Source organism: Terrapene carolina, unplaced genomic scaffold, assembly GCF_002925995.2.
Source record: "Terrapene carolina triunguis isolate 2854851 unplaced genomic scaffold, T_m_triunguis-2.0 Scaffold93, whole genome shotgun sequence".
Classification (NCBI taxonomy): domain Eukaryota; kingdom Metazoa; phylum Chordata; order Testudines; family Emydidae; genus Terrapene; species Terrapene triunguis.
The window spans coordinates 32,096,381-32,108,815 of NW_020664444.1; the positions used below are offsets into that span (position 1 = coordinate 32,096,381).

At 48.7% G+C, this 12,435-nt stretch overlaps 1 protein-coding gene across 1 annotated transcript in view; it reads left to right on the forward strand.

The window, feature by feature from the left end:
* AXIN1 (axin 1) overlaps positions 1-12,435 on the forward strand; it is a 175,573-nt gene that overhangs the window by 149,583 nt on the left and 13,555 nt on the right. Inside the window, exon 7 of the mRNA XM_029911285.1 lies at positions 4,688-4,933. Within this exon, the coding sequence (XP_029767145.1) occupies positions 4,688-4,933 (246 nt within the window). The remainder of the gene's footprint in view (positions 1-4,687; positions 4,934-12,435) is intronic.

Sequence of the window (12,435 nt, forward strand, 5' to 3'; positions counted from 1 at the left end):
CTCTCTAATATCCTGGGACCGACATAGCTACAACAACATTGCAAAATATAGTGAGCAAATTGGATTCATAGCCTGGAAATAGAGCCATCACTTACCAGTGCATGCTCTGTGGAAGTCTATTAGGGGAATTTTGTAAGAGAGTATTCTTCTTTGAATAGTGTCCCCGTGCGTGCTCCACTTCAGGGGCACATGTGCCCCACTCGCCTGCCATCGGAGATTTTCGTTAGTGGTGTCCGTTCATCCCACACACTCGCCGCTGATATCCTCGTGCCCCTCCCCCCCCCCCCCCCCCAGGCTATCTCAGGCTGCACCGGCAAACTGTCCCCAGTTCCTTCTGACACATCTCAACCTGAGACAGAGCTGAGCATGTCTTCATTGTGCGTGCCTTGGCTGCTTGCTGACTTAGTTCTGAGTTTGTTTTAGTTTAGCTGCTTAGTTTGCTAGTTAGTTACTAGTTATTTGAGAGATTGTTTTATTTCCTCCAGGGAAATCCTCCATGCAAGGGGCATACCCCTTCTCTGGGGTTTAAACATTGCCTCTCACATAGAGAGGCTATCCCAGTCAACGATGGACACTCTAAGTGCATTTGCAGCCTAGGAGAGTCTCACATCTTACAGAAGTGTAACTTCTGTTTAGCCTTCAAATCCAGGGCATGGAAGAACCAGGAAATCAAGTCCCATGTAAAACTAAGCCTCCGTCTCCGTCAGGCAGCACCGCCTGTGAAGTATTCAAAACCCTTGGAACTAGGGTGACCGGAGAGCAAATGTGAAAAAAAACGGGACAGGGGGTGGGGGGTAATTGCAGCCTATATAAGAAAAAGACCCAAAAATCAGGACTGTCCCTATAAAATTGGGACATCTGGTCACCCTACTTGGAACCATCCTGCAGGGACAAGCATACTGGGCCGTCAGTACCGCAATGCCACTCGGTGCCACAAAACTTTTGATATCCAAAGGACTTATTGGTGACTGCTGAACGAGAGTCTCTATTTGTTGCAGGTAACGAGCATCTCTCGGTACCGAGAACCACTTTGTCTCCGGACCCTTATACGTCCCGGTACCATCACTTCCCCTTTCGCTCAGTGCTCCCCCTTTAGAGGAAGAAGAGACCGATGATGGAAACCTACCTTCAGCATTATTGATATGTCTCCAGGGTTCTCTTGGGTACCCATATAAGAACCCCCTTTCCCTGAGTTGTCTGGTTTCTCCAGAAAATTCCAGAATATGGTAGAGGATTTCCCATTTGATGGTCTGAAGTTGTTCACAGAGAATACCAACAAATCGTTGCATACCCTGAAAGACTCCAGGACCACATTACATTCATTAGTCATCTACACTCCTGCAAACAAAAGAAAATCCAGTAGAAGGCAAACGGCTCAAAGATCCCGCCCGATGCTATTCTCTGGTTTTCAGAGACCAACGGACCCTCCAAAAAGACACGTAACCTCAAGAGATCCTCTGACCCACCCGGCACAAGATCATAGCAGGCTTCATCTTCAAAGCACCATTTTTGACGGGATGATGGAGGGTTTGGACCCTCCCCTCTCTTTACCCTGTCAGCTGCAGCGATTTGCCAACCTCCTCGCATTTGGAGACCAACTCTCCTGTTTCCGACAAGCATGGGAGTGTATCACCTTGGACAAGTGGGTGCTGGAGATATCATCATCAAGCTACGCCATCCATTTCATCTACCTCCCTCCTTCTCATTTCCCTTCCCCATCCCTCTTCAGGGACGTGTCTCATGAGCTCTTAACAAGACAGGAAATCAACTTCCTCCTTCGTTTAGGAGTGATAGAGCTGGTCCCCACTCAGCACAAGGGAAGGGGCTTCTATCTGAGGTACTTCCTCATGCCAAAGAAAAATGGACTTCAGTCAGAAACTGTCTTCAACTTCTACATCACATAGCGGCTTGCACTTTTGTGTCAGAACATGCGAGATTACTCTTCACTGTTTCCAGGGGTGCCTTAGATCAGTTTACTCACCAGCCAGACAGCCTAGACCAGTGGTTTTCAACCTATGGTCCACGGATCCCAGGGGATCCACAGACTATGTCTAAGATTTCCAAAGAGGTTCACACTTCCATTTGAAATTTTTAGGGGTCCACAAATGAAAAAGGTTGAAAACCACTGTTGGAAAAAAACAGGTTCAGTTCCTCAATGGGTGAAATGCTCCCTAGACTGGTGGCAGGCTCACTGCAATGTAGGTGCAGGAGTTCCCTTCCTCCAGCTGACACCAATGGTAACCACAACCATGGATGCATCTCTGTTAGGATGGGGCACTCACCTCGATGCTCTCACAGTACGGGGCAGATGATTACCCCAAGAAACCACCCTCCACACCAGCCTGTTGGAGCTCAGAGCAGTTAGAAATACCTGCCTTCATTTTCTGCCTCTCATCAGATACAGGTCTATCAGAGACATGACAGACAACGTGGCCTGCATGTTCTGTATTAACCAGCAGGGAGGAGCGAGATCGCCTTCCCTGTGCACCGAAGCAATAAGGTTATGAAACATCGCATAAGAATTCCAGCAGTATATCTTCTGGGCAGGGGAAATGTCACAGCCAACGCTCTCAGCGGGTGTTTTTCCCAAGACTATGAATAGGAGTTGGATTCCCAGGTTCTTGTTGGCATAGTTCAGACTTTGGGGGTTCCCGAAGCGGGACAGCTACAAACAAAATGCCATCTGCTCTGTTCAAGAGGGAGCTAGGTCGCAATTCCTTAGGGGATGCCTTCGTCCTCACTTGGATGATGAAGCTGTTTCATGCATTTCCCCTGGTGTCTCTGATTCTCAGACAGGACAAGGCCAGAATTATCCTAATAGCCCCGACGTATTTGAGACAGGCATGGTTTCCTTACCTGCTTCACCTAGACACTCCTCTGCTCCTCTCCCAGGATGACGATCCTCTGCTGCATCCCAATCTGAGCATTTTTTGCCTCAAGGTTCCTTGATGGTTCATGGGGTTAGTCGGCTTGTTCTTCAGAGGTACAACAGATATTACTAAATGGTAGGAAAGAGTCTACCCGAAATGCTCACCTTCAAAAAGCGGAGACGATTTAGTGACTGGTGTGAACTCCAGGGAGCTGTTCCCAAATCCGCCTCACTTCTGCTTGTTCTGGGTTACCTGCTGCAATGAAAGCAATCCGGACTGTCAGTTAGTTCTCTCAAGGTTCGTTTGACCACCTTGCAGCTTTTCATACCACTATTGAGGAGTTCTCGCTGTTTGCTCACCCTACAACTGTAAGGTTCGTGAAAGGTCTGGGAAACCTTTCTCCACAGGTGAAAGTCCCCACCCCAGTTTGGGACCTTAATTTTGTTCTTAATAATGTCATGAAACCCTCTTTTGAGCTGCTGGCGACCTGCTCTTTACTGCATTTGTCTATCAAGACTGTCTTTTAGTGGTTATTACATCAGCCCGCAGAGTCGGAGAGATCGAGGCCTTAATGGCAGACCCTCCTTTAACAGTATTCTACAAAGACAGGGTTTCCTTACGGCCACGCCCCAGGTTTCTTCCTAAAGTGTCTTCTGAGTTTCATCTCAATCAGATCATTTACCTACCGGTTTTCTTTCCAAAACCCCAGAATTCCAATCTGGAGACTGCTTTCCATACCTTAGATGTCAGGAGCATGTTAGCCATCAATCTGGATAAGACTAAATCATTTCGTAAATCTCCTAGACTGTTTGTTTCATTTGCAGACAGATCTAAAGGTTGTGCTGTTTCTGCCCAAAGACTATCAAAATGGATTTCTGGGTGTATTACTGCTTGTACGCTGCTGCCAGCATTCCACCCCATCCTGGTGTGATTCCACACCCAGCTCACCCTGCGAGGACTCAGTCTAGACGTAGGCTTTACTTCAAAATGTCCCTGCATCTGAGATCTGCAGAGCTGCTCCACCGTGGTCCAGGCCCTACGCCTGAGTCGGTGCCTCTAGGTCTGATGCAGCAGTTGGCAATGCAGTTCTGTGCTGGACTAAATTCTGAAGCTGCCTCCATCTTATGGGGATGCTGCTTGGGAGTCACCTGAATTGGAGCACCCATGGGGCACTACTCGGAGAGGTTACTCACCCTGTGCAGCGACTGTAGTTCTTCGAGATGTGCCCCCTGTGTGTTCTCCACTGCCCACCCTCCTTCCCCTCTGCTTCAGAGTTTCCTTCGGAGGCTCAGCAGTGGAAAAGGAGCTGAGGGCAGTTCGCCCACGCAGCGAGGGGCACGAGGATATCTGCAGCGTGTGCATGGGCCGAATGGACGCTGCTAATGACAATCTCCAGTCGAGAGCTCGCGGGGCACCCATAGGGACACATCTCGAACACCTTACTGCACAGGGGGAGTGACCGCTCTTTAACTAACTCCTGTTAGTTTTATTTATGCATATTGGACGTCTCCTATGACTCATAAAATAGGTCCCAACCACGTGTGACCCCAGGGCTCATTTTGTAGTAAGCCGGTTGCTCTCCCCAGTGGCCTTGCAAAATTCCATCTCAGACGGTTCCTCAGTACCCCCTAAATCCTCCCTAGCACTGCAGCTGGATGTATGGTATTCTCTAGTCCCTTCTACCTGGGTGACAGTGCAGAGAGTGGCCTGGGGTGGCTGGGCGATCGCTGTGTCTAGTCAATGAAGCACTGAGCGGCTCTGTGTGTGTCAGGGGACATGGCTACATGGGTCAAATGTTGTTGTGTTTGTGTGTGAAGCTCCTCAGGTGCCAAGAAGCAGCTGGCCCATGATATGCCCAGACCTCTCTCCATCGAGCGCCCTGTCGCTGTGCACCCCTGGGTCAGTGCCCAGCTCAGGAACATCGTCCAACCTTCTCACCCGTTCATTCAAGATCCTACCATGCCGCCCAACCCAGCCCCCAACCCTCTGACGCAGCTGGAAGAAGCACGCAGGCGACTGGAGGAAGAGGAGAAGAGGGCTGGCAAACTGCCCCCCAAACAGAGGTGAGATGATTTAGTCTGGTCGGAGGGAGAGGGGAGGGGAGGCTGTTCTGAAGCAGAACCTAGAGGCAAGGAGGGAAGGACACGGTGACCCACTCAGCTGGTCCTGCTGCAGTTATCAGGATCTACCAGACAAAGGCGAGTGATGGGTGGTTAGAAAAGAGCACGTTTTGGAAGCCGTAGGATGCTGCATGCTCTGTAATGCTTCATCCATTCAACAGCAGGGAGCATCCCAGGGGCCTGGGAGCAAAAGCCAAAAACTGCCTTGAGAATGGGGAGCAGGGCCTTTAGATGGCGGGGCCGGAAGGGATCCCCTTGCTGTAGGCACGAGGCAAAGTCCCATTTCAGTTCCTGGAAAGGAACTGTGCCAGGCAGTGCTCTAGGAACTGCTCGAACGGGGGCTCTATGGGGTTGCTCTCTCTCACTGCCCCAGCAGTGTGCTTGTGGCTTCTGGCGGGGAAGAGCTCACTTGTTTTCATCAGGTCTGTGCTGTTTAGATGATTTAAATGGGGATGTGATTTTTAATGGCCTTTATTTTCTGTGGTGCAGCGAATTTCCTGAAGTTGACAACTGTAAAATGATCACTTTTTGCTGGCGTCCTTAAAAGTCGAACTGGCAGATGGTTCTCGTGGCAGGAACAGAGAAGGGAAAGGCAGAAACACTCGGTTCTACAGTAGAACCTCAGAGTTACGAACACCTTGGGAATGGAGGTTGTTCGTAACTCTGAACAAAACGTTATGGTTCTTTCAAAAGTTTACAACTGAACATTGACTTAATGCAGCTTTGAAACTTTACTATGCAGAAGAAAAATGCTGCTTTTAACCATCTGAATTTAAGTGAAACCAGCTCAGGTTCCTTACCTGGTCAAATCTTTTTTTTTAAACTTTCCCTTTATGTTTTTAGTTATTTATGTTTAACACAGTACTATACTGTATTCTATTTGCCCTCTCCCCCCTCTTTTTTGGTCTCTGCTGCTGTCTGATTGCATACTTCCGGTTCCAAATCAGGTGTGTGGTTGGCTGGTATCTCTGAGGTTCTACCGTAGTTCTGTTCTGGCACTGATTCACTGTGCAGCCATGTTCAAGTCACTTCACCGCTCTGTGACTCAGTTTCCTCATCTATCAAGCAGGGGTAATAGTCCTGTCCCTAATGTACCTTGCAGGAGAGGTGTGGGATTAATCCATGTTTACATAAACATGTTGAGCTCCTCAGATGAAAGGCATTTGAGAAGCACAAGATAATTAACATTAGCCATGAAATACCTTTTTAAATGGTGATTGCAAACAGCCACTCATGCAGTGTTCCAGAGACACAAAACTTCAGTGTCTGCCTACTTAGAAACATAGACATAATTTTTCAAAGGCACCCTTTAATTGCCTGGTTTTAATTATTTTCTCATGCAACTGCCCTATGGCAGACCCAGAGCAATGTTTACATGAGGTTTAGATTGGCAAGTGTGTAATTAAAGGGCACTCCCAAGTAGGCTAAGCCCCAGATATCCAGCCTGCATATAAACTGGTGAGATCAAATAGGGATTGCCCTCTTGGCTCCGAAGAGCATTTCAAAGAACCACCCACCCTCCCAGAAATGTATAGACACAGACACATGGCCTATATACAGAGGCCCATGCTACCTGCAGAATTAAAATAATATAGCAAGTATAGTAAACAACGTTCTCTGTAGGACCTACATGGTGGTGTGTGTTGTTTGTTATTGTGGTACTTAGCGTCTAGCCAAGGACAAGAGAACAAGCTGCATAATCAGGTGCATTCTCAGGGCTGTGCTGCTGCTCACACACACAACAAGCAACCTCCCCAAATGGGCGGGCATATTGCCCCTCCGTTGAGAACAAAGGAATGAAACAAACCCATCTGTTGCATGGAATGTGCCGACAAGGATGGTTTCATTTCTGGTTTCTGAGAGAACCTTGCAAACTGGAGAGAATAATACAGCTGTTATAAAAGGCAAAGGTGCCTGTATCCTTTGTGGGTAGCATGTTTAGTGACCCACAAGAACACATGCAGGAGTCCTCTGGGGAGCTAAGAGTTCCTATCAGTAGAAATGTCCCTGCTGAATTGTATTGCCTGGAGAAACCCTGATGCTCACATGGAAACATGTTTGGGCCAGTGTCTCCTTAGAGTCCATGTCCTTGTAGGACTAGCAATCCAGGGGACTTGAAAATAAGATCTCTGGGTAATGGGGTGTCCCAGTAAAGGCTGAGATTCAGGCATATGGAGAAAGCCCCCAGAAACCAAGTTAGTAGAGGATACCTGTTGACGAGAGATACCTAGCTGTAACAGGAGACTGTTTCCATGCAGCATTGTTGCACCCCTTCAGGGATGCTGGCCAGCCTCATAGCATAGAATCATACACATGTAGGACTGGAAGGGACCTTGAGAGATCATCTAGTCCAGTCCCCTGCACTCAAGGCAGGACTACGTAATAACTAGATCATTCCTGGCAGGTGTTTGTCTAACCTGTTTTTAAAAACCTCCAATGACAGAAACAATTGTGTATTAACTATATTGATTACCTAAGAATTCCCAGCTAACACTCTAAGGTTTGGTAGGTGCTTGTCCCAAGATCAGGCCCAGTATTATTAGAATCACTTGGGAACCCTGGGATCCACGGTTGCAACATTTGCACTTAGCAAAAACGTTCTGAATTTGCAATAGTTTTATTAACACAGATAGCAAAGTTACAAACACTCCAACCCAACAAGATAGAGAGAACATAGAATGAGTGTCTGAGCAGCCATATACTCACTCCATCCCTTGCAGAACAACCTGAAGTGTTAATCATTATTTTCCACATCACCATCACCAGTGATCCTTGTCTTGGCCTGTCCCAGGCATGCAGGCTGTGATACCGCTTTGATAATATGTTATACTGACTCCACTAAGTCTAATGCATATTTGGTAGTGTTTCAGCCCCTCTTCCTCATTTGAACTTCCACACCCCACTAATGTTGGGGTGCCCTTCTCCCATAGATTACTAGGCCTTTTACCTCAGGCTTATTAGCACATATGTCAATTAATTACCATGGTATTCTCGTGGTTGGACATCTGACGTCTGCAAAATCCCCAGAATGCTCGAACCAGCTTTAACTGGTACATTGCAGTATCTATTTTCTAAATATCAGGAGTTTTATCGCACTTCTTATATCCTGGGGTGTTGGGCCATGGCCATCTTGTGATAACCAGTAAAGTGACCCCAGATCATGTTAGCTGCTTACATCAAATCGTTCTTTGGCCCTGAGGCCTTGTTTGGCTATGCTAAATATCTTACAGGTCTGAGGCTTGTAGGCTTTCGTATTACTGCCTTAATCCATGTTTATATCACACCTGCCTGTACCTGTAGGCTACACCCTTTAAAATGCCATTCACTTCAGCAGGGAGCCGCTACAATGGAACCAAAAGCCCAGCAAAACAGCAGGGTTTGGTAGAGGCTGGTCCTTTTGCTTTAGGAAAGCGGAGAGAGCTTCCCTACAGAGACCCTGCCTCGGGGGGCTCCAGGGTCCTCCTTTCAGACGGAGGAGGAGAGCACGAGGCACCAGCTGACCCTGACCATTCTAAGAGAGCTAAGCTCTTTGACCCCTTCTAGGAAGGGTTAATTTCCCTGTCAAATTGACCGTGTTGCTCACACGTTTACCTTACCTCCGTAAGCTGTCCCCTCCTTCCGAAGGGACCCTCCAGAAGCCCCACAATCTCTTATGCTGTCTCCTAAAAAAAACCTGGCTGTTCTAGACAAAGGTGAGCAGTGTCACTCAGCAGCACTCCAGCCACCACCGTGTTCTGGCTCTGGATGCAAAGCGTGTGTCTGTACCCAACTGTAACGACAGCCAAACCTTCACTGGACAGGCCCTGCTCTCCCTGTGTGGCGCCCTGCTGCGGGAGGCGCAGGCTTCCTTGGGAGCTGTTCTGAAGCTGTTAGGTGTTGGGTGCGCAACGCCTCCCCCCAGTTATTAAAGGCCCCAGCCCCAGGGACACTCTTCTCTTTCTGCCTGTACTGGCGTCTCTGAACCATTTCCCTACCTCAGGTGCACAGCCAGTTTCTTTAGCTAGGTCCCACTGAGATGTAGGAAGCCCTTAGGCAGGTGGTGGTGTCTATTAGCTGTTCAGACTGACAGCTTCTGCAAGTGGCACACTAGTTTATGCCCAGCCCAAGCTCCCCATCCAGCAGACGTTCTAACGTGCATATGATGTGTAATGAACGCGGCCATGGCAGGGGCAGACACTCAGACCTCAGGCTAGTCCATTTGTTCTGCCTCTGCCCAGGAGTAACACAGCCCTTATAAAGCTACTCGGACACCACGTCCAGCTCAGGGTACCACCAGCCTTGGTGCCGTGAACCTTCCTTCCATGTTGAAACTGCGCCTCTTTCACTTGCGGCTCCAGCATGATGCAACTACACCTGTCATCGTAATAGCCTGTTAGGCCTGGTCTACACTAGGACTTTAATTCGGATTTAGCTGCCTTAATCCGAATTAACCCTTCACCCGTCCACACTACAGAGCCAGTTAATTCGAATTAAAGGGCCCTTTAAATCGATTTCTGTACTCCACCTCGACGAACGGAGTAGAGCCTAAATCGATTTTGTTAATTCGAATTAGGGTTAGTGTGGACGCACACCACCGAATTACTGTGTTTAAGTTAATGGGGTAGTGTGGCCGCACACCACCGAATTAATGTGGTTTAAAACCGAATTAAGGTGCTTAGTGTGGCCGCGCACAATCGAATTTATACAACCTGTTTCCCAAATTCGAATTATCTAAATTCGGATTAATCCTGTAGTGTAGACATACCCTTAGATTGTCACAAGGGATAATAATGAAGTGCAACTGCAATGAGTCATCTTAGTGCAGCATTAAGGCATCCTCTTTGCTCTCAAATAGCATTTCACGTTCAGAACAGAAGTAACACTCGATTACTTTGGAGCTGTATACGTGGAGTGTAACTCAGCGTCACATTTCCAATGCTGACAGTACTGAAAAACCACTAGCTCAGTGGGGCTGGGAGCCCTATAGATGCATCTGTGGGGGAGGAGGACGGGACGTTGTGATGGAGTATTTATACATTGTCCTTTTGAACAGTCCAGCCAGCAGGACAGTCAGTAATGGCACACTGGACAAAGGTGGGGCTCGGGAGCCTTCCTTGGAATGGCAAAGGGCTGGTGCAACAGGCAGCGATGTGGTCGTGTCCCGTTCGTGAGAAGGCGGCTTGTTTATTATAGGGGTCAGAGATTACTTACAAACAGCCCCCCCGAGCTGCAGTTTCAGGAGGAAAGTGTATGTTGGGTACGTTGATCGCCCCAATAAAATGTTCTGCTCCAAAAAGCAGCAGCTCTGAGACTTTTGATCTTGTTCCACAATCGATAGGGTTCCTCGCATGCTAGACGTTCTGATCATGGCTCTTGGGGTGTTTGCGAAGAAGCACTCTGTGCTGCGGTCTTTCTGGTTTGTTGCCTGCTGTTTGTGGTGCTGGAGCAGGTGTGTCACGAGGAGCTGCTTCTCTATCAGGGTTCCTGGCCCAGAGGTGAGAGCGCCTTCTGTGCCCAGTCGGTTTGGTCAAGCCATCTTTTCTTTTTGTAAGCTGTTACATTTTGGATGGCTGTTCAATCAGGACACCAATCTGTTTTTTTCACTTTTTAAGGCTATTTTTAAGGTATTTAAGGCTTATTTACAGCTAAAATCAATTCATGTTGAGGCAGAGAGATTCTGCATAGGTGGACCAAACCCTGTCTTGTTAAAGGGTACAGAGAGGAGGTGTACACAGCTGACTCCAGCAATTCAAACAGTGTTCCCAGCATTCCAACAGGAATGCATTTTTCTCTTGGAAACCAGGTCAGAGAGCGGGGGAGACACATTGCACAGCAGATCTCTTGCTGTGTGTAGCAGAGGTAGATCTCATGTGGAGTGTCGTAGCGTTCTTGTGAGGAGGGGGAATATACGTACGGAATGATTGGCTATTCCGGCAGTCTCTCTAAATGCCTGTCTGTGACTGAGGGCTGGGCGAGTGCTTTGGCAACGTGTGCTGGGATGCCCTGAAGCGAAGAGCTGATGTGAGTTCCTGACCTTCGCACCACCAAGGAGTTGGGGAAATGGTCCTTGCCCGTTCCCTGGAATGCCCCATTGAGTGAGCTGCTGCAGCCCCTTGTGCCGGTGCCATACTGTGCTGTAATCTTTAGCAGCGATGGAGGGTAGCCACGCGTTTCTAGTTTGAGATTGTTCTTTAGATCCAGTGTGGTCGCACTTCTATCAGGCCAGCTTGTATTCCAGTGCTGAATGCGATACCCGCTGTCTCTGACCTGTGTCTCACCAAGTCTGAGTATGTGTCACTGCTCTTCGTGTGCGCTCTGTAAACCGTCATCTGTCTGTCCCAGTGCTGGCAGCCCACACTGCTTTGATTTATGGCAAAAGTGGGGGGCGTCTAAAAATGTGAGTGGGGGGGGGGGTTTCCCAGCCCCGTAAAAAGTACCAGAGTTAGCACTGCAAGACATTAGCAACCCGTGCCTGTGCTTTGGAAAGGAACAGGCGCTCTCCTAGCCATGCCTAGAACCCAAGCCCGTTTTCCATGGTGGTGGCATTTCTCCCTCCCTTCCATTTTGAGAGGCCCTTGGAGTAAGGGAGGCACCAAAGACATGTGCTCCAACAGGCTCAGCATAACTATCGGATCCTGCTGCTTCTCCAAGTGGGAACGTGCTTTACAGGCGACTCAGATGGGCCAGTGCTCATTCCCTTCCTCTGCACTCCCCCCAGCAGAACTGCAGCAGCCCCTTTCTCAATCCTAGGAAGAAGGGACATTGGATCTCTTGAGTTTCCCCGCTCTTAGCATGTTCAGTTAACAGCTGTTTGTGAAAGAGCCGTGGCCATCTCTCCCTTTCTCACGCTGCCCTGGTGGAGCAGGGCCCTGGTGGGGCTGGCAAGGCTGCCAGCGTTTGTCTGTGTTCCTTGGCATTCTCGTTCCCAGAACAGACTGAGCACTCTCCATCTCACAGGATGAACAAGGGCTTCTTTACCCATCAGTACTGTGGGCAACATGGATTAAGCCTGTGGATGCCATGTGTAACTTGCATATTCTGTACCACACAAATGCACAGGCCAGGCCTCTGAGGCACACATCTCAGCCATTCCTGGGGCTAGGAGAGTTGGGAGACACCTGGGGAGTGGAGTGGGAGGTTTTCCACACCTCTTTGATTAACTTTTGGCTCAGAATTCCCCTGACTTTATGAACTGTTTTTACTTTCATTGGAATGCGTGTTTTTTCCAAGGATGGTTCGATTTTTTGAATGCTCTCCTAGCTACCGGGCAGCCTATGCTTTGTGATGCAACTTGGAGAGGCTCTGAAGCTGTGCTGGCAGTGGGGGGCCCCGGGAGCTTAGAAACCCTGCACTCTTTTTCACAGACTCTTCTGAGCAGAACATGCACCAACAACAGTTGAGTTGCATGTTACATGTCACGGCTTTGAAAGGAGGCAAAAAGATTTTCCCCTGCCCAGGTTTTCCGT